The 21,772-nt window shown below is 44.2% G+C and overlaps 3 protein-coding genes across 3 annotated transcripts in view; 2 read left to right on the top strand and 1 right to left on the bottom strand.

The window, feature by feature from the left end:
- Positions 1–5,612: 5,612 nt before the first annotated feature.
- Positions 5,613–7,914, bottom strand: LOC128304972 (probable chitinase 10). The gene is made up of 7 exons (XM_053042227.1): positions 7,854–7,914; positions 7,197–7,352; positions 7,007–7,107; positions 6,701–6,817; positions 6,382–6,500; positions 6,132–6,243; positions 5,613–6,050 (listed from the first exon to the last, which is right to left on the bottom strand). Exons 1-7 carry the CDS (start codon positions 7,912–7,914, stop codon positions 5,613–5,615), a joined length of 1,104 nt encoding a protein of 367 aa, XP_052898187.1.
- Positions 7,915–13,726: 5,812 nt separating this feature from the next.
- The window catches only part of LOC128305823 (G-protein coupled receptor dmsr-1), a 35,450-nt gene continuing 27,404 nt past the window's right edge, over positions 13,727–21,772 (top strand). Inside the window, exon 1 of the mRNA XM_053043438.1 lies at positions 13,727–13,771. The gene's annotated coding sequence lies outside the window, so the exon portion shown is untranslated. The remainder of the gene's footprint in view (positions 13,772–21,772) is intronic.
- Positions 17,934–21,498, top strand: LOC128305822 (uncharacterized). Its single transcript, XM_053043437.1, has 2 exons — positions 17,934–19,753; positions 20,587–21,498. The coding sequence occupies exon 1, from the start codon at positions 18,143–18,145 to the stop codon at positions 19,673–19,675; it is 1,533 nt and encodes a 510-aa protein (XP_052899397.1). The 5' UTR covers positions 17,934–18,142; the 3' UTR covers positions 19,676–19,753; positions 20,587–21,498.

The following is a 21,772-nucleotide window of genomic DNA, read 5'->3' as shown; positions in this document are numbered from 1 at the left end:
GTCCGCCATCTTGTCCGCCATCTTGTCCGCCATCTTGTCCGCCATCTTGTCCGCCATCTTGTCCGCCATCTTGTGTCCGCCATCGTGTCCGCCATCTTGACCGCCATCTTGTCCGCCTTCTTGGCCGCTATCTTTGCCGCCATCTTGTCCGCCATCTTGTCCGCCATCTTGTCCGCCATCTTGTCCGCCATCTTGTCCGCCATCTTGTCCGCCATCTTGGCTGCCATCTTGTGTCCGCCATCTTGTCCGCCATCTTGTCCGCCATCTTGTCTGCCATCTTGGCCGTTATCTTGTGTCCGCCATCTTGTCCGCCATCTTGTCCGCCATCTTGGCCGCCATCTTGTCCGCCATCTTGGCCGCCATCTTGTGTCCGCCATCTTGTCCGCCATCTTGTCCGCCATCTTGTCCGCCATCTTGTCCACCATCTTGTGTCCGCCATCTTGGCCGCCATCTTGTCCGCCATCTTGTCCGCCATCTTGTCCGCTATCTTGGCTGCCATCTTGTGTCCGCCATCTTGTCCGCCATCTTGTCCGCCATCTTGTCCGCCATCTTGTCCGCCATCTTGTCCGCCATCTTGTCCGCCATCTTGGCTGCCATCTTGTGTCCGCCATCTTGTCCGCCATCTTGGCCGCCATGTTGTGTCCGCCATCTTGTCCACCATCTTGGCCGCCATCTTGTCCGCCATCTTGTCCGCCATCTTGGCCGCCATCTTGTCCGCCATCTTGTCCGCCATCTTGTCCGCCATCTTGTCCGCCATCTTGTCCGCCATCTTGTCCGCCATCTTGTCCGCCATCTTGTCCGCCATCTTGTGTCCGCCATCGTGTCCGCCATCTTGTCCGCCATCTTGTATCCGCCTTCTTGGCCGCTATCTTTGCCGCCATCTTGTCCGCCATCTTGTCCGCCATTTTGGCCGCCATCTTGTCCGCCATCTTGTCCGCCATCTTGTCCGCCATCTTGGCTGCCATCTTGTGTCCGCCATCTTGTCCGCCATCTTGTCTGCCATCTTGGCCGTTATCTTGTGTCCGCCATCTTGTCCGCCATCTTGTCCGCCATCTTGTCCGCCATCTTGTCCGCCATCTTGTCCGCCATCTTGTCCGCCATCTTTGCCGCCATCTTGTCCGCCATCTTGTCCGCCATCTTGGCCGCCATCTTGTGTCCGCCATTTTGTCCGCCATCTTGTCCGCCATCTTGGCCGCCATCTTGTCCGCCATCTTGTCCACCATCTTGTCCGCCATCTTGTGTCCGCCATCTTGGCCGCCATCTTGGCCGCCATCTTGTGTCCGCCATCTTGTCCGCCATCTTGTGTCCGCCATCTTGTCCGCCATCTTGTCCACCATCTTGGCCGCCATCTTGTCCGCCATCTTGTCCACCATCTTGTCCGCCATCTTGTCCGCCATCTTGTGTCCGCCATCTTGTCCGCCATCTTGTCCGCCATCTTGTGTCCGCCATTTTGTCCGCCATCTTGTCCGCCATCTTGGCCGCCATCTTGTCCGCCATCTTGTCCACCATCTTGTCCGCCATCTTGTGTCCGCCATCTTGGCCGCCATCTTGTGTCCGCCATCTTGTCCGCCATCTTGTGTCCGCCATCTTGTCCGCCATCTTGTCCGCCATCTTGTCCGCCATCTTGTCCGCCATCTTGGCTGCCATCTTGTGTCCGCCATCTTGTCCGCCATCTTGGCCGCCATGTTGTGTCCGCCATCTTGTCCACCATCTTGGCCGCCATCTTGTCCGCCATCTTGTCCGCCATCTTGGCCGCCATCTTGTCCGCCATCTTGTCCGCCATCTTGTCCGCCATCTTGTCCGCCATCTTGTCCGCCATCTTGTCCGCCATCTTGTCCGCCATCTTGTCCGCCATCTTGTGTCCGCCATCGTGTCCGCCATCTTGTCCGCCATCTTGTATCCGCCTTCTTGGCCGCTATCTTTGCCGCCATCTTGTCCGCCATCTTGTCCGCCATTTTGGTCGCCATCTTGTCCGCCATCTTGTCCGCCATCTTGTCCGCCATCTTGTCCGCCATCTTGGCTGCCATCTTGTGTCCGCCATCTTGTCCGCCATCTTGTCCGCCATCTTGTCTGCCATCTTGGCCGTTATCTTGTGTCCGCCATCTTGTCCGCCATCTTGTCCGCCATCTTGTCCGCCATCTTGGCTGCCATCTTGTGTCCGCCATCTTGGCCGCCATCTTGTCCGCCATCTTGGCCGCCATCTTGTGTCCGCCATTTTGTCCGCCATCTTGTCCGCCATCTTGGCCGCCATCTTGTCCGCCATCTTGTCCACCATCTTGTCCGCCATCTTGTGTCCGCCATCTTGGCCGCCATCTTGGCCGCCATCTTGTGTCCGCCATCTTGTCCGCCATCTTGTGTCCGCCATCTTGTCCGCCATCTTGTCCACCATCTTGGCCGCCATCTTGTCCGCCATCTTGTCCACCATCTTGTCCGCCATCTTGTCCGCCATCTTGTGTCCGCCATCTTGTCCGCCATCTTGTCCGCCATCTTGTGTCCGCCATTTTGTCCGCCATCTTGTCCGCCATCTTGGCCGCCATCTTGTCCGCCATCTTGTCCACCATCTTGTCCGCCATCTTGTGTCCGCCATCTTGGCCGCCATCTTGTGTCCGCCATCTTGTCCGCCATCTTGTGTCCGCCATCTTGTCCGCCATCTTGTCCACCATCTTGGCCGCCATCTTGTCCGCCATCTTGTCCACCATCTTGTTCGCCATCTTGTGTCCGCCATCTTTTGTCCGCCATCTTGTCTGCCATCTTGGCCGTTATCTTGTGTCCGCCATCTTGTCCGCCATCTTGTCCGCCATCTTGTCCGCCATGTTGCATCCGCCATCTTGTGTCCGCCATCTTGTCCGCCATCTTGGTCGCCATCTTGTCCGCCCTCTTGTCCGCCATCTTGGCTGCCATCTTGTGTCCGCCATCTTGTCCGCCATCTTGTCCGCCATCTTGTCCGCCATCTTGTCCGCCATTTCGTCCGCCATCTTTGCTGCCATCTTGTCCACCATCTTGTCCGCCATCTTGTCCGCCATCTTGTCCACCATCTTGTGTCCGCCATCTTGTGTCCGCCATCTTGGCCGCCATCTTGTCCGCCATCTTGTCCGCCATCTTGTCCGCCATCTTGTCCGCCATCTTGGCCGCCATCTTGTCCGCCATCTTGGCCGCCATCTTGTGTCCGCCATCTTGTCCGCCATCTTGTCCGCCATCTTGTCCGCCATCTTGTCCACCATCTTGTGTCCACCATCTTGGCTGCCATCTTGTGTACGCCATCTTGTCCGCCATCTTGCCCGCCATCTTGTCCGCCATCTTGTCCGCCATCTTGTCCGCCATCTTGGCCGCCATCTTGTCCGTCATCTTGGCCGCCATCTTGTGTCCGCCATCTTGGCCGCCATCTTGTCCGCCATCTTGTCCACCATCTTGTCCGCAATCTTGGACGCCATCTTGGGCGCCATGGACCGATGGTGAGGGTAGGGGGGGGGGGGGGAGATGGAAGATGTCACCTCCTGAAGTACATGCTCTCCTGGTATCGGAAATTTGAAAACAGCTGGTTTGTATGAAAAGTTAGTGTATAAACATTGCATACCCTACGGCGGAAATTGGTTGCAAAGATAGTGTATAAACATTGCATACCTTACGGCGGAAAATTGGTTGCAAAGTAAGTGTATTAACATTGCATACTTTTCGGCGCAGTACCAGGAGCTACCTCTTCCGTGGATGCTCTCCTGGTACTATACATTCAAAAACTGGTAGTTTTCGAAGAAATTTTTCACGAAAAACGGAAAAGTTTGTGTTTAAACATTGCATACTTTTCGGCGGTTTTCGAGCAAAATTGCTGCAAAATTTTACTCGACCAACGGGAGTTAGTGTTTAAATATTGCATACCTTTCGGCGGTTTTCGACCAAAATTGCTGTACAAGGTGCTACCTTTTCCGTGGATGCTTTCCTGGTATCGGAAATCGGAAAACAGCTGGTTTTGTATGGAATTTCGTACCAGCCGACGGAAAGTTTGAGCGAGATGAAGGATGCTTTCTGTTTAATTGATCTTCCTTACATTAGCGATCGTTCTCACGTGTTTGATAGCATGCAATAGCAATTGTGATGGGCAAATTTGTCCCAAGCTGCAGATGTCACCTCTGGGAAACCATGCTCTCCTGGTATCGGAAATCTGAAAACAATTGTGTGCGCGGCAACGGTATAGTGGTTTTCACAGTTGACCAGTTGATTTGGTCATTGGACAAATTTGTCAACTCTCGAGGCCCTGCACATATTAATGTGAATTTCGATCGTTTGCTTGATTTTCGCGTATGAAGTTTGATGCTCCAATTTTAGGTCGGTTGTCCGTGCGTCAAGAAATCCAACAATTTCTGGGCCGATCTCTTCGCTCATTGTGAAGACACTTGCGATAATTTCGTCACATTTATACTGGCACATTTACATCAGTATGAAACACACTACGTGCTCTTCAGGCACAATTTGATAGTCAGTAGCCAATTATAAGGATACAACACCACAAAGCACTCACTAATTTTTCTCAAACAAACTGAGTTTTCAATGCAAAGAAAACGAGACCGCTTTCAGCACGCACGACAATGTTTTAGCAAGACTACTATGATAGGTTCTTCACTGAATACATTGTTTTTACATCAATGCATACTTGATTTCTTTAAGTATCTTTTTTCGTGTTCTTTTTGTAATTTAGATCAACGATTTCGCGGCGATGATCTTAAACCGTATGGATTTAGAATTGGAAATTTTAGAACAATTTCAGTCTAACAACGATGCGAATGCTACCGAGATTACAACAATGTAGTTTGAACAGTATTCTACACGGGGATATGATGAAGTGTTTGGACAGTTTGATCCGTTATTATGCAGGTTATTTTACCTGCAGCGCAATTTTATTCCACCTATTGAAAAACATGCTTTCCTGGTATCGAAAATGGATTTTTTGTATTTATTACCACCACCACTGTTATTTATGTAGAATGATAGTTTAAGCTAAAATTATGCTAAAACATTTGTTTTCCATTTCAGATTCATCGAGTTCCTGAAAAAAATGTAAGTCTATGCAATAGATTTATTCTTCTTCACCCGCCCCGGTATAGATCTTGTTTTAAATGGCATCTTAACATTCCCGTTCCAAAATAACACTTGTAAATAAAACCACCTTTCGACATACAATCCTATGTAAATAGAAAAACAAAACAAAAAAAAAACGTTCAAGCACCTTACCCTGTACATATTGTAAATAAGCAATTTTCTGACTATTTCCTCGCTGTTTCAATTCCACATCTATCATCTACCAACCGTAGCGATGCGAACGCATCCCCAAAAGCGTATCCCTCTACCGTTGTGCCTTCTATTTACATCCGCTTTCATCGGATGTGTTTCAACAAAACAAAACAACGTTGTTTCAGCCCAATTTCAGCTTACAATGTGTAACAAAATTGTGTACCACCCCTTTTTGCAACTTAAACCCCTCTTGTGCTGGAGTGATATGATGTGTAACACGAATGTGTGCACAGCAATAGGACAGGTGTCTTTTTGTAGTTGTTGTTTGCTAATAGCGGAGCAGAATGTATTTCTTCAAAGGTGACACAGATATGCACAATGTTTGTCCACTAGCCCGTTGCGAAGTACTGGTGGGCGAGCTCCGAGATGCGGCTGGCCCCATTGCCGCACGTATTATCCGGATCGTCCAGATCGAGCGTGTAGACACCGATGCCGGCCAGTGCGTTATCGAGCACGTAGGTGAACTTCTGCACCAGCGTGTCCTCCGTTTCGATGGTAATCCAATTTTTGGCTTTGTAGAAGTACGCGGTAGCAGTGACGGTATCGCTTACCATCCCGTAGTTTTCGAGCTGGTTGCAAATCTCGTACCGGGCAAGAATACCGGCCCGCTTCGTGTTCGGACCGGCGTCACCGGGTCCGGTGCCACGCATCCCGACCGCACGCTGATCTTCGCTCACCAGGCTGTACGTGCGGGCGTACGAAGCCACCACCAGGTTCAGCTTATTCTTACGCGCACCGGCCGCCAGCCAGGCCGAAACTGTGGAGTTCTGTGACGGGCACGAAGCAAAATGGGAAATCAAAACACTTTGAGTGCGAAATTCAAACCCCCTGTTGGTCGAAAAGCTTACCACACTGACGACGTTGTTGGGTGTGCTCGAAAACAGTGGTGCCAGATTAGCGAGGGTATTGGCGGTGGTGGCCGTGAAGTTGTACGCATGCAGGTTTATCAAATCGGCATACCTAGAACCGGGATAACAGAGAGAGAGAGCAAAAGAGAAAGTGTGGTGCCATTGTCAGTGGCAAGATCAAAACCTTTCCCCAGCCGCGCATTAGCGCACTCGAATGGATCAACAACGTTCCGGGTCGATAGCTACTTACAGGCTTAGCGAAGTGATATCGTACGCATCGTTGAACTGTGCCGAAACGGACACGGCCAGTTGCTTGTTAATCATGTACAGTCTCGAGCGCAGTTTGTTGACGAATCTGGCCAAAGCACTCTGGAAATAAAGCGCAAACATGAAAGCGTAGCAAAGAAAGAGATAGAGAGAGAAAAAAAAAACAAAAGCACCAAACGATGACAAATCAAATTAGATCACAGTGGGCGGTGGGTGGCCGGTTCGTTTCCGGTGCGTCCCAAGGCAACGGAAAAAAAAACAAAATGGTGCCGGGCGCTACAGCAATTGCCATTCCGGCGTACCTTGTCGAAATCGTCTTTCGAGCTCGTCCGTCTGTCGATTTCCACACCATCGAAGTTGTACTGCTCCAGCAGAATGGCGATACTGTTCACCAACTTATCACTCTTCCCCGCAATGGCCTTTGAATGGGGGGTGATGTTGAAGAAGTTACCCCCAAAAAAAAAAAAAAAAAAAACAGCAGAAGAAACGTAAAGTTTTTTCGTCAGATTTATGAGCTATTTTGGTGTGGCACATGGGGCCGGTACATATATATGAGCGATACCCAGTGCTTAAATTTCGATACGTTCGTTCGGACAACCCCCATTTACCGTGTTCAAGTTTTTGCCACCATCACGATCGGAAGCGAGCAGCACGTACAGCTTGGCATTGGTGTTCGTTCGGCGAATGCTTTGAAAGTCGGCAAATCCAGCTGTGCGTGGGAAAGGGAGGAGGAAAATTGCAAAGTATCTGTAGTGGCCTGTCGGCAAGGAAAGCCGCTGGGTAAAGCTCGGTGCGTACATGCCGTGTCGTAGCTGCTCAGTATGCGTATATCACCCTGGGCCGTCGCACCAACCCCATCGTAAACGTAATGCGTGCAATTTGTTGAGGCGAAGCTTCCCGGAACGGTTGGCGTACCGTAGCTGGCCGCCCGGTTGTCGTAGTAGCACACGATATCTGCAACGGATGCAAGGAAGCGGGGAAACGGTTTCATTAGCGTGTACCTTGTCAAGGGTCGTGTCATAAATTGATGCTGATCGGGACTGGCAGGTCTCAAAAACCCATCGAATCATCTCGCTTTATCCGCCATTCCAGCTTCCGACGCTCCGCTTGTCATTAAGCATTTAATGGGGGTTCATTATTGCTAATCTGCTCGGAGGGTACCAGTTCAGGTGGCCATTATCAAGATCCGGGAACCGGTGGGTTGTGTGAGAATGCTCAAGGCCGTAACCACCCGAAACGGGCATCGACGTCTATTAATTATGCCATTCAGACACATGATTTGACACTGAAACAGTACACCCCCAAAAAGGAGGGGTGGGTTATCATTTCCTGAGCCGATTAGATAACAAGATTAGACACCTGATTAGACGAGTGTTTTTTTTTTCTTCCTTAAATCTGATTTTCCACTTATAACTTTGCGGAACTCGTAGCTCCGCATCGGCACCCATTACTTACTGCCCTGGGCGGCAACCACTGTTATGTAGCACAACACTAAAACCACACACAGGCACTTCATTTTACTTCAGAGCTTCCGATATCTTCGACCAGCTTCGAATAACTGACATTCGCCGCATCGCCGTGTTTCGATGTGATCGAAAGCTGGACGCGTTGTATGAATGCTACATTTATTCATGCTTCGCCCCAGACGTGGTGACAAAGCTGCCATCTTTATTGACACAGTTTGGGGGCGTTTTGGTAAACCGAATGACGAACACCCTTGGGCTGCGAGGGGTAGCGTGTTGACTTTAATGTTGTGGAAGAACATTCAACTGCGGGCAACATGCGTTTGGACAGAGCTTTCGTCACTGAAGGTCTGCTTTCGGTGGAGTTGAATAACTTATATGCGAACCATAAACCAGCAACACACTGATACAGCGCATCAGAACCACCACAACTGCTCGGCTTAAAACAACTGATAGCTGCGGTCTACGGGCTTGGACTCCTCGTTGTGGGTTTTGTTGTTCGGGTTGATAGCAAAAAAAAAAACACGTACATTAAAAAAATTGTTTTCCCACTAGAATTTACATTTTGTAACCCTCACTTTTTTGTTTCCATTTCGGGTCCGCATTTGGACATCATCTTGGACGCAAGAAACTGCGAGAATTCGAACCAAGCCGCCCACCGAAGAATATGTAAAAGCTAACGTGCCCCACCGAGATACTTCTTTAAAAGAATGCCCCCCTTTTTTTTTGCTACCACTTACAACAACTTTCCGACCATGCTCGGTCCAAAACACTGTTCTTTGGAATAACAAAACAGAACAGAAGCGAACGATGAAAGCCCTTTTTGCGAAACTTTTGTTCAGCTTGTTTCTTTATGTTTCCTTGCCCCAGAAGTTCTTTAACTTCTATTTCTTGTCGTAATTCTCTTCGGGTGCACTTCATTCGGTTTGCTTTGCCATCCTGCAGATGATTGGCGAGAGTTTTACACACAACCTGGGTATGATATATGTTAGCGATTGAATTATTTCCGTGCGGAACCGTGTGAACTTGTCATCCACCATTAAAGCTTGGTTTGCGCTAACGCTAGCCACAGTGGAGGATCAATCCCCTTGGAGGCCCAGGGTGGAATTGTAGTTGGGGCCTTTAATTTTAAATACAATGAAGGGGAGGGGGGCATTGAGACCCATTGTGCAATTTTACATATGATCTAGCAATCATAGTTAATATCGAGCTGCCATATTACCGTGCAAATAGACATGTAGCGATTTTTCAGTGAGACATTTCGCAATGCTATTCGATGAAATGCGATGATAAGTTCACATATAAAAGACGGCTTGTCGTTTTCATCGCGTGCATGAAATAGCTCAATTTTGGCTGTGATTGATTACAAATACAAATAAAAAATCAGTGTATGTTTTGTTTAAAACTATATATTCTTTTGTAAGTTGTAGGTTATAATCGAATTTATTTAACAATGAGAAGAATGAGGACACGCATTTGGGCTAGACACAACCGACTGATGCGTTCGATTTTGCATGAGGAGCTTGATAACGAGCCGGCTTGCAAAACAAGGTAATGATTTGACAGCCTCAGTAGGCGCTAAATTGTCTCGAAATGAGATGTGGGTTTTTTTTGCAAGATTGAGCTACTTTGCGAAATTTCGCTGCATGTCTATTTGCACGGATAGATAAATTAAATGCAGAGAAGAATATCGACTCTGTGACTTGAAATTATAAACGAAATAGCACTACGATTTCCCAATGTATAATAACAGGAGAGCATCCACGGTAGAGGTAGCACCTGGTAATTTTGCCCGAAAACCGCCGAAAGGTATGCAATGTTTAAACACCAACTTGGTAACAAACTTGTACAACGCAACACGCAGCATGCAACAAATTTGTACATGTTTGGTGCATGCCAGTTGGTTGCAGGAGAGAACTCGCATCCAAGAACTTGCATGCAATCTTGCATGCTAGTTTGCATGCTAGTTTGCATGCAAGTTGTATGCAGTGTTGCTCTACATTGCATATCAAGATGGGCGCCCTCTTGCGCGCCATCTTGCTCGGCTGGTACCAGGTGTCACCTCTTGAAAAACATGCTCTCCTGGTATCGGAAATCTGAAAAAAGCTGGTTTTTTTCGGCGGTTTCGAGCAAAATTGTTGTACTAGGTGCTACCTCTTCCGTGGATGCTCTCCTGGTACTATACATTCGGAAACTGGTAGTTTTTGAAGCAGTTTTTCTAGACCCACGGGAAAGTTAGTGTATAAATATTGCATACCTTTCGGCGGTTTTCGAGCAAAATTGTTGTACTAGGTGCTACCTCTTCTGTAAATGCTTTCCTGGTATCGGCAATCTGAAAAAAGCTGGTTTGTATGGAATTTCGTACCATCCGATGGAAAGTTTAAGCGAGATCAAGGATGCTTTCCGTTTCATCCATCTTCCTTACATTAGCGATCGCTCTCACGGGTTTGATAGTATGCAATGCAATAGTGATGGGCAAATTTATTCCACTCCGCCTACCGTTTGATCCGCCGCTGGCTAGCCATAAGATATTCGTCGGTGGAGGTCTGTTTTACCGAGAAGGTTACAAGGTTACAAGATTCCACCGAAAGAATAGAAACAATAAGGAAATTCACACGCGTTTTTCAGACAACCCCAGATTTCATCCGCTCGCTCGTTTCATTTCACAAAGCCAGTTGCGCATTATGCGCCGATCAATTTTGCTTGGAGTGCGGCAGATTGTTTACGCAAGCCATCATACTGTTAATATTAGCAACAAACAAGTAGCGCACCGAACCTAGCGACGGTGCCGAACGGCCACCGAAACCGAGCATTGGCGGCATATTTGTTCTCCCCGAAGCGGAATGAAATGTTTACAAAGTCGCTGCAAACGTGACCCATCGGACGGTTGGTGGAATTTCAATTTTGTGATCAATTTCTAGCTGTAGCACAATTTCGTTTCCATCCAATCGCGCTGCTGTAATCAATTTCTAGAAACGGTTTTCACCACTTTTACGGATAATTCAACAATAACAATAAAGATGGGCAAAGTAGAGCCCTAGCGAGTTGAACGGATATTTTTAGCGCACGATCAACTGAACGAAGATGAAGTTTGCATCTTAATCGAGCTTTTGGTGAATGAAAATTAATAATGGCTGATTATGCGATGGATGGGCGGTAAAAGAGTTAGAGAGTAATGAATACCATTAAGCCTTTCAATTATTGACCATTTTTGGCCACTTACCCTTCGTAGGATCAACATTGATTATCAGCACAGCGGGATGGGTAACTCAGTTAGTTTAAGTAGGTACAGCAGATCAATAACCTCTAGCGTAAAGCTTACTCCACGTAAGCTTCATGTAGATAATTCTGACGTTTTTTTCAAACACTCATACAGTCATATTGAGGGAAAACTATTAGTTCAGTCAAAAACAGAGATATTCCAGTTGAAATAATTTTTTTGGCCTCTCGCTTTAAAAGCTCATAACTCACAGACATGCTCAAGCTTTTACCTTCAATCCATTCTATCGTCTATTATCCTTGGGAAAAAGCACAAACGATTCCTACCATCCAATGCAAACTGTGTCTAATGAATCGTGGCGAATGGGATATTTCCCGTAGCCGGCTTTTGGTTGGCCACCACAATCATAAATCATTCCGGTTCCGTTTTCCTTTTCCGTATCATCGATTGCAAGAGGCGTTTTTTCGGCATGATTGAAAAATTATGCTATTCTTACGAGAGTGTTGTACACAGCATATAGAACTGCTGTATAATTGACAACAAATGTGTTCTTATATTTATTTAATTCGTGTAGAATATGAACTATTCGGTCGTTCGTTACTGTAGGTAACGAAAACACAAGTTTAAGAGTTAACTACAATCGTTTTTCTGTTTTAAAGCTCATAAATACAAATAATTAGAATATTAGCTCAAGGAAAATTTTCACTCACATAGCACGAACCATAACATTTATGACACATTTACAGCACTCTGGATTGGTTATAGACTAATTCTTTTTTGCATTAATTATATTACGTTACATATTGCTAGCATTATATCATCAATTGGATACAAACGATTTTTTTCTATGTTTTATTAGTCCCTTATCTTCCTTGAAACTCGTTGTATTGCAACTGCAAAACGTTTGTATCAATATTGTAATATAAAATTTTGTATTACATTATCACTTAGAGACCGGGAACACTTGCTTTCGTTCGAAGTTGACGAAGTATATAACACATTTTTAAGTGATATTTATCAGGTTTTTTTCATTAACGTGTGGTAAAAAAATATGCAAATTTAATATATATGTTTCAAAATGTAAGTATAAACAATTATTTTTACTTTTTTTTTGTAGTGACTTATACATAAAAACCTTAAACAATATGTTGAACGAATCAAATACAAGCATCGTGAAAGAACTCAAAAAATTGTTAAAGAATTTAGGCAAATGAAAGAAATATCACCACATTAAATTAAATGAATCCTTTAAATGTGTTTGCAATAAATTGACCAAACTAAAGCAGGACCCAAATCAATACCATCGACGATTTGGTACGCATTCAAATCATCCTTATAAAAGCTCTTCGCTAAAGACAGGGAAAAAAACACCCCGGATCCAATCGGTTTTGTCTCCCTCGAGGCTAATTTTTCGTATAATCAGACCAGAACGCCTTAAATGCTATCAGCGAAAACAAGATTCAATATTGCGTTCCTTCAGGAACAGTCTCCCGGGAGGGATATTTTTTTTCACAGGAAGATCGACCGGTAAAGAACTTTAATACTCTCGAATTGCAACGAAAGCTCAAAAAGGGACAAAAGGAAAATACAAAAATAAAAAAAAAATCGGGGGGGACCACACTATTTGACCGAACTGATCCTATACTAAACAAACAAACGCCAGCAATAGCCTCGTTTCCAGAACCTTGGCTTGTTGGGGTTTACGTACCGGGTAAGAGTAACCTTGCACGAAACTTTGTAATTGGGTGGTAAAAGTTTGATCGTGCCGGGTTTGTGTGTGTATGCCAGGAATCTGGTCCAGGTATCTGGCGATGGCAGAAAGCGGTGTGCTCTGCGGGGCTCTGTCAAAAGCGGTGGATCTGTCCTCTTCGGCGCTTCCATGTAGTGATTAGCAAACGGTACGGTGTACGCTGGCTGGACGGTAGTACATCACAGCATCCCAGTCAAACGAGCAAACGCTGCGTATGAGAAACAAGTGCAAGAACGTGATCAAACTAGTAAGTTACCGACGCTGTATGTGTGTACCGGTGGAGACGATTTGTGTATTGATGTGTTTCTAATTACTTTTACATGTTCTACCAATTACAATCGTTCCCAATCGCTCGCTTTTTTGACCCAAATACCGTTATTACAATTTTCTTCCCTATATTTTATCAACAATTTCTGTAAATCTTCTACTTGGAATAATTAGTGTTTAGTGTTGTTGGGTGTTTGTTTGTTTGTTTGTTTGTTTTATATCAATAACTTTTAATCTTCCTCTAATTGTACACCTTTTTTCAGCCATGCATGCAAACACGACACTAACTATCAGGCTTCCTCTTTCCGACCTGCTGGGAAGAAGAGGTCCTGTGCCGTTCTTGTCCATCCGTACCGAGTTGTTCCAAAAAAAACCGATACAACCTAACGAATGTTGTTGATATGTTCTCCGTATTCTGTATTCCACCAATGTTGTTGAAGCTCAAAATTTCGGATCCTTCTCACCCCCGCCCCAGGCCTGCCACAAGACCAGAACATGTTGGACGTTTAGTGATGGTGTCTTTTTTTTTGCGTAATGGTTTCAATGTACTTAGCCGGCACTCACCGGATCTGTTGCTCTTTGCATTAATGCCATCGAAATTGTTTTGCTTCGTTGAACTTTCTTCCAGGGCGTCTACCGCAAATGTGATGAATGTAACATTAGGCCAGGAAAGGTATGTACAAATTACAGCCACAATAAAGACAACCCATGTCGCAACATCGAACTTCTTCTGCGTGCTGGAAAATTGTGTGCCCATGATACAAGGTAGTATCAACAAACGATTGGCACGGGTTTTTACAGAAAATTCGGGCCCGTGTTGCCTGGAGTGTTAATTCAAACGATATTGATATTAAGCTTCTCCGTTGCTATCTTCACGGGTTTTCGATTGGCAAACCACCATAAGTAATTAATGGGGTCTTTTTCCGTCAAAAATTAATTTTTGCTTATTAAAAATATAGAGATCGAAGAAAAAAAACAGCAAGAGCCAAAACCGAAGCCATAATTAACGTACATGCATTACCATTTTAATGTGAATCGTATCACGCGTTTTTCTACCATTAAGAATTTTATCCCGTTCAATGAGCATATTACACCGCTTAATTAAAATCATCAACCTTTCGCATGCATCAACTGCTTGCTAGCAGCAGGGGCTTGTGCATATTGCATGAGCCATTTCACCTGTTGCAATCGCACGCAGTTCGCAGCTGCAGTTGGCATTTCGAGTTTTGTGGAATTTACCAGACCAATCGACGATAAGTTTTTGGTTGAACTCGAACAGTTCTCAGTAATAATGTTATAAATCATTTCGAAGCAAAAGACTTAAACATTTCTGAGTGTTTTCAACATAAAAAAAATAGCAGAACGACCAGGTAGTTCTTCAGTAAATGAAAATCAATCATATTTCATTAGAGAATTTATATATACAGGCAGTTATTATTTGCGTATTTCGAATTTCCACGTAGATAGAATTCTGATGCAATTTCGTGTATATTTTAAAGTCAAAGAGTCGTCGTCCTTCTCGGCACTTTAATTATTCAGCGAAACAGACGATTTTTAGAAAGAATTCATTTTAATCGGTTAAAAACAAATGTGTTATACGGCGAAGAAAGGTGTTATTGATCAACTTTTCATCTTTTTGCTGAGATTTAGAGCTATAAACTAACACCAATTATTAAATTTTAAAAAATTTCAAATTGTTTCCGTCAAATTTCCAAAAACCGCATATCTCGCAAGGTATCTCGGGAACTGCCTGTACGTCAAATTTTCAGTAATTAATGTTTTTTTGTGGTATTTATTTATTCAATAATTTATGGAATTTTGGATTTGTGTTGCCACTTCTTTAAGGCCAATTTTATGAGCTCTCTTTTGCTTATATTCATATTTAATAAACTTTGCCTCCTTATAGCAACGCATTGTTCACATAAAGAGCACATTTAAATGCATCGAGAATTTGAGCTCTTGAAACTCTATCTATCTGGCCACTTGATGCCATAGTCAAAACATTGAAGAAACTTGCGCCGGATACGAAAAGTTTACAGATCGATACCACCAGAGAACTAATCGTTAAAGAACTTGTGACGTTGGGTAATAGTTTTTGAAACGAAGCACACTGAAGACCCGTGTGTCCCCAAAGAGCTGAACTTATAGAGCTGCTGATGCCAAGGACAAGGCACCAAAAGGAAAAGATAAAACAAATCCTCTGTCAATTGAAGACATTCTTAAGGTGTCATTAGGTCATTTCTGACATTGGCGAGAGCAGATTTTTATAACTTTTTCTCAGACCAATGAACAAGTTTTTTTCTTGCTAAACATTAACTTTTCCAATAAAATTCAATGTGAAGAATATCCCGCACAACTAGCACAATGCGGACATGTTGGACGGTTTTAATAATTCCTAAACAGTTCAGGTGCTAAAACTTTGATCGGTAGAAGACTGTCTCAAGGAAGGAGGACAGAGCTTAATTCAGTTGGAAAAAGCAAAACCCACCACATCCTAGAAGAACGAAAAACTTGTAAAAGCAATTTCATCCCATTTCGAATGATTTATTTGACAAACCGTTCCGGCGAACGCGTTGATTTCACATTCGTCAACCCGGTCAGGGGGTGTGTAATGTGTCTCGCAACATCAAACTCTTTCGCACCACTGCCAACACACATCTCAACCGAAGTTACCGACCGACCTGGGGGGGTGTGGGGGTGGGAGAAGTAATTGGAACTTTATGGTTTTCACTTTCGGCGACCAGATTCGTCTTGTCACGGTTAGAAGATGCTGCATGGTTAACCGATGTCGGGTGTTGCGGTTGTTGCACAAGCAAACCGGCGATACGGTGTTTGTTGCGCGGTTGCGTGGTTTGTTTCGGAATAATTTATAACTTTCCCGCCATGACATTCGCACTGTCCGTTCCCGGCGCTTAACACCGCTAACGCCAATTGCCTCCACTGGATAGGACTAATTTTGAAGCTATTAAATCCCTTTGACCATATGTTGAAGGGTTTACAGTGTGGTAATCAAACGCTCGGTCGAGATTCGTACGAAATCCCTCAAGATTGCCCACGCAATCGGCATAAGACTAAGACGCACAAACTCTAAGCCTCTGCTGAGCTAGTTAATAGTTTGCTGAAGAAAAGAAAAACCCACCAGATATCGTTGCCGTTCATCGTCGATGTTCAAACTTGTGACAAGGTGTTAATTAATGCAAGGTAAAATCGTTCTCGGTAGTGCTTAATGGAATACTTTTCTTTTCCGATTTGTAAGCGCGTGGGTTCGAGAAACGTCTAATAACCTGCTTCCACCTACACATATCTTCTGGGTTCTCGAGAACTTCAATCACAACGACCGCGACCGCTGAGATACCGAGAAGAAGGCTTCCCGTGAAGCTACCAGATGTTATGGTTAAAGGGACAATTTGAACAAAGACAGCTATTGCTGTTCGTGAAAACGGTCCATGTTGGAGGCAATAGGGCATGCAAATTTAATCATGCCTATCGCCTGCTATTAGCGGATCGGTGTAAAAGATTTATCTCTCGAATGCTCCAATCTGATGTAAGGCTTTCCCGTTTGCATGTAAATGGTGGACATAATTTTGCTCTAACTCGGCACAAATGAGGTCAGTGTGGATGAGCAACCTGATTACTAAACACTAACACAGTTTACTATCTCTGAGCACATTGTCCAGCTGGCAATATTCATTTATTTTTGTAACAAAGTTGTTACGTCGTTTGTTTCGCTAAAATTCAATTAGAAGCAATTTGAAAGAAATACAAGATAATTATTTTTTTTCAAGGATAGTTATATATCTTTTAATCAATAACGCACTCTGAAGAGCTATGCATATTACTTTTGAACTGAAAGACTTTGTATTATGATTATAAGTTTTTCAAAAATCTTTTTCCACACCAACATTCACATAAAAGAAAATCAATAAATTAATAACTTTGCAAAAAACTAACAACAAGATTTGCAAAAATATGTTTCCTTTTGATGTAAACTTCTATCAAAAGGGGAGTAACATTGAATAGATAAAAAGAGTTTCAGCGCATAGCTCCTCTACATTGAATGTAAGTTGTCCAACATATTGCTGGGAAAGACGTTGCACTAGACTCGCTGCAGGTCGGTACTTCATTCATACTAGGGAAATCTAGGCGTATCCGTTTGGTGTGTCTCACGAGGTATTGGTTCAAGATAAATTCGCGTGCACAATAAGGCTGCTTCTATTCATGACCAAAAGCTACAAAATGTTTATAGCTTTGTGTAAACCATTCCTTCGCCGTTCGCTTTCGCTGTGATGTTCTTTTTTGTGCGTGTGAAGGTCGTTTTATACATGATGTCTGCTGAAATAGTTTCAGCGAACATATCTAAAAATTCAATATTGATATCTGGGAAACATACAACAATGCGGTTCTTCAATGCGGAAAATACGCCGCGAATGGAAGAACATTCCGTGCAACAATGAAGCGCAGTTGAAGAATCGTGATGTTTGTGACGTGTTTTCATTATTCGGTCTTTTTTATTTGTAGCTTGTTCAAAAATATATTATGAAGAACTCAAATTCAATAGATGAATCGACATTTTCAAAAAAGAAATAACGTTCTATTCTCCTGTGTTTTGTCAAATTTATTCATTCGCGGTTATTTCCTTTATTTTTGGTGCAAGTTTGCGAGAGTTAAAGAAAAAACGGAAAACATAGCCAACTGCTCGAACGCATTCAAATTGACAGCGTCCGATTATTCGTGGCCCCCGGATAAACGACGAACGCGCATGCGCGTGCTAATGTCAAACGGAAAACTTGACGCATTTTTCAATATGGCGGTGGTGCAACAAAAGTGAACTTTGTCGTAGAAGAAGCGCGGCTTTTATTTTGCTCAGCATTTTTCAATAAGCGCTACAAACACTGCACCGTTGCATCGTTTCTGGTGATAAGGTGGTATTCGAACCGGAAAAGGTGTTATTGTGCCGTGCGGTTTGTTGTGTGCCGTGGTTTATTCGCTGGTGTATTCCTTCCTCCCACGAATTGCGTTTGTTTACGAACGCGTCTGTTTGTAGATGCACATTCGCTACAAAACCGCAAAACTCAATATGTATAACAATTCGAACGGTAGCGTCGAGCATGCAGACTCCAGCAAAGAGGACGCTGGCCGGTCGGAGAAAAAAGGCGACGCGATAAAGGATGATAAAACGCAACATGCCGATGGCAAAGAGAGCTTCATCGAGGAAGTTGTGCAGGAGGAAGAGGAGGAAGAAGAAATGGAGACATTAGAACAGATTCAAAGTGACGCCGCGGAGGTGGAAGAAGTATTTACAGAAACGTTGGAAAAGGATGACGGTGAGGAGGCGGAAGTGCTGGAAGATGCGGAACCCTCGGAAGAAGCTACCGATGGGAATGCGTCGAAAGACAAACGGACCGAGCAAGATCTGTCGGAGGCGGATGATAAAAAGATCACTATCGAAATCCTGAAACCGGAGGACGTGAAAAAGGAAGCGGCAGCGAACGTGTCGCGCGAGGAAAAACCCGCCATCGAGCTGGAAATGTGTCGGGTGTGTATGGGCACGGACGAGCTGTCCGATATATTCCAGCTTGAAGGCCCGGTACGTGTGAGCGATATCATCATGAAGGTGTGCACCAACATTCGCATAACGGCGCGCGATCATTTGCCACACAAAATATGCGAACGGTGCCTCGGACAGGTGCGCATCGTGCACGAGTTCAAGAATCGTTGCGAAGCGTCGGACAAAGAGCTGCGGAAAAATTTGAAGCGCAGCGCGAACAAAAGCCGCCGTCAGAGTGATTTCATCGTGGTAAACTGCCCAATGTCGGACTCGGACAAGGACGACGACGAGCCGGTGGATGATGACGAGTATAAGGTGTCGCAGTCGGAGGTGGAATCGGAACCGGCCACCTCAGACGATAGCTTCTCGCCACCGAACAAGCGGAAACGTACGCCCAAAAGAAGGGGACGCATTCCGGGCACTGGTCGAAGGGGTAGACCGGGTCGCAAACCGAAGAACATGGCCACCAGCACCCCGGCGGTAGCGACGTTCCCACCGAAGCGTCGTCCGGGTAGGCCGCCAAAGTATCCGAAAACTTCTAGCCTGTCCAACATCGTGTACATAGAAGCACCGGAAGATAGTTCCAGCTCGGGCGAGGAGGAGGAGGTAAAGCGCAAGCGGAGGAAGCGCGGAGACAACCCGTGTCCGAAGTGTGACGAGGTACTGCCCAGTCAGCTTGCGCTGAAACAGCACCTAAAAACGCATCCCGGCGATCGGTTCGATTGCGATCGTTGTGCACTGTTCTTCCGCACGGAACGGGCTCTTACGAATCACGTCGAGCGGCATAAAAAGGCGGATCGGATTCGCGAGGAAAAGCGTCAGGAGCGCGAACAGCGCATCGAGCAGCGTTCCCAGTACACGCCCAAATCATCGGATCCGGATAAGACGAAGCTGAATACACCGCAAGGTTCGTCGACGGTGGAAAGGAAGAGAAAGTCGGACACATCCGCAGTCAGCAGCGGGAGGGATCTGTTCAAGTGCGTAGCACCGCTGACGTCCACCTATTGGAGCGATAGTTTCTCCGATTAAAATGTTCCCAGAATCGTTGAACCGCTGCATGCATCATCAAGTGGGAGATATAACATTTCCTGTAGGACAACGAGTGAGGTAAGTCACATTTTGAAGTCCTGTTTTTGATTGTGATTTTCTTTGGATAGCCCAATCAGATAGCTTCACGATAATTTATATCGTAGTAAAATAAATTACGGCGAATAGCCGTCATGATAGGATTAATTAACATCAGTTCGACCTTCGACCTCTTGGTTAGCACCAAGATGTTTCCCTTAATGTCTGATAATTTTCTTGATAATAAAAATGTAGTAGAGTGTAAAACTTTAAACCGCGTTCAACTAATATCCAACAACTTTGAAAACATGGTTGATAGATAATCACTTTGGAACTTATGACTTCTCGTCAGTAATTTGAGTTGCCCGGCATCTTTGGAATGAAGTGTCTCATGAACTTCGGATAAGATAAACACTCCAAAGAATTTTTAAAGTAAACTCAAGTAATAACTTTTGTTTTGTTGAAAATGTGCAGGGAGTGCTTTCCCCTTAAATTGAGTATAATTTCTGTTTTTTTTATTTTGTTCCCCTTCACGAGTTTCTTCTAGTGCCAAGCAATTAGTTATGTTGGTTTGTTGTCCCATACTTTCGTACATTATTTATTTACCTTTTTTTTCAATCCATCTTTGCATTTCCTTAGAAGATACTTGATAACTATTTCCAAGATAAGAAAGTTATATCCTTGGGCGAATTAAACACAAAGATTTAAACCTAGACCGTTATACATTCGGTACTACGATAATTGTGCAATTGTTTAAGTGAAAACCCTCATCTGCATGTACTTAAGAAATATATTTTAGGTTGCTTTCTACTCCATCGATTTAGTTCCAAAAAAATATGCTAACAGTGTGTTTTTCTTTCTGTTTTTCCTTCCAGGATCTTTACATAGTTTGTATCATTTAATTGTGTGAAGAGTAAAACCAGGAGTATATTTTATAAAAGTTCCGCTGATAGCACACTAGACACTACCTTCATTTTATAGGGATGGCAATAGCTAAAAGAGAACGTAGCACATCTTATTCGTACTGCAATATTTTATGATTTAATATGTTTCTGTAATAATCCAATTGAAAAACCAATATGATGTGGTTTATTTTACTTCCTTTATCATTAGTAATTAAAACAAAACGCATACAAAATTCAAACAGACGAATTTTGTCGATAATAATTTGAACTAGTTAATCGGAGTTATAATTATCGTTTGCCCTTCGACGGGGCCATTATCAACCCTTCGATTGAGCGTATAATTTTTGTCATATTATGATGTAGTTTTTTGTTTTAAATTCATGTTTGTGCAAGGATTGTATAAAACTAGACGGTTTTAGGGGTGTAACTTTAAGACGAATAAATATCTAGTGAAGTAAGAAGCAAAGGTAAAGATAGAAGAAACATCAAAATTACACATGATGCAAATGATCATTCAGAAGGGAAAGTTTGTACTTTAGGCTGCTAAGTGTAATTAAAATCGAGAAGAAAATTAACGAAACTATTACTTGTTCGGCTTTACTAGTTTGGTTTAGGTATGTGCTACGTGTGCCCACAAAGCAAATTCATTTCAAATTTGCAGTGTGTAAACATCACAGTTCATACGAATGTTTGAACTAAGCAAACAACACAATCAATCAAAATTAGAACGATGTTTTGATTTCATCAAACGTAAAAAAAATAAAAACCACACTAGACACACATTATCGTCAAACACTTAAGTTTAACTTTAATCGCAAGTCGGATGTGCAAGAAGCCATGTTTCATTTGATATGTATAATAAAAAAAAGCTTACAAAACCTAGACGGATAGTAATTTTATTCCCGCTGTTGCCGCCATCAAGGTCCATTGGACGAATTGTGGAAAGAAAGTTCTATTTGCCTTGCCGGAAAGCCTTGAGAGTTGGTGGATCTCGTGTAGCTTAATTGCGTTCATCTGCAGTCGTACAGTGTTCACCGAAGTGCTCCCAGACGGTTCCCCCGTACAGGGTTTAATAAAGCAGCGCACTTGCGTAACAGTTGGTTGATCATCAATCAACTCACGCTAGCGGATATTATAGAACGGATAGATAGAAACT

The sequence above is a fragment of the Anopheles moucheti genome, chromosome 3, assembly GCF_943734755.1.
Source record: "Anopheles moucheti chromosome 3, idAnoMoucSN_F20_07, whole genome shotgun sequence".
NCBI classification, from domain to species: Eukaryota; Metazoa; Arthropoda; class Insecta; order Diptera; family Culicidae; genus Anopheles; species Anopheles moucheti.
This window is presented reverse-complemented; position numbering and strand designations above follow the sequence as displayed.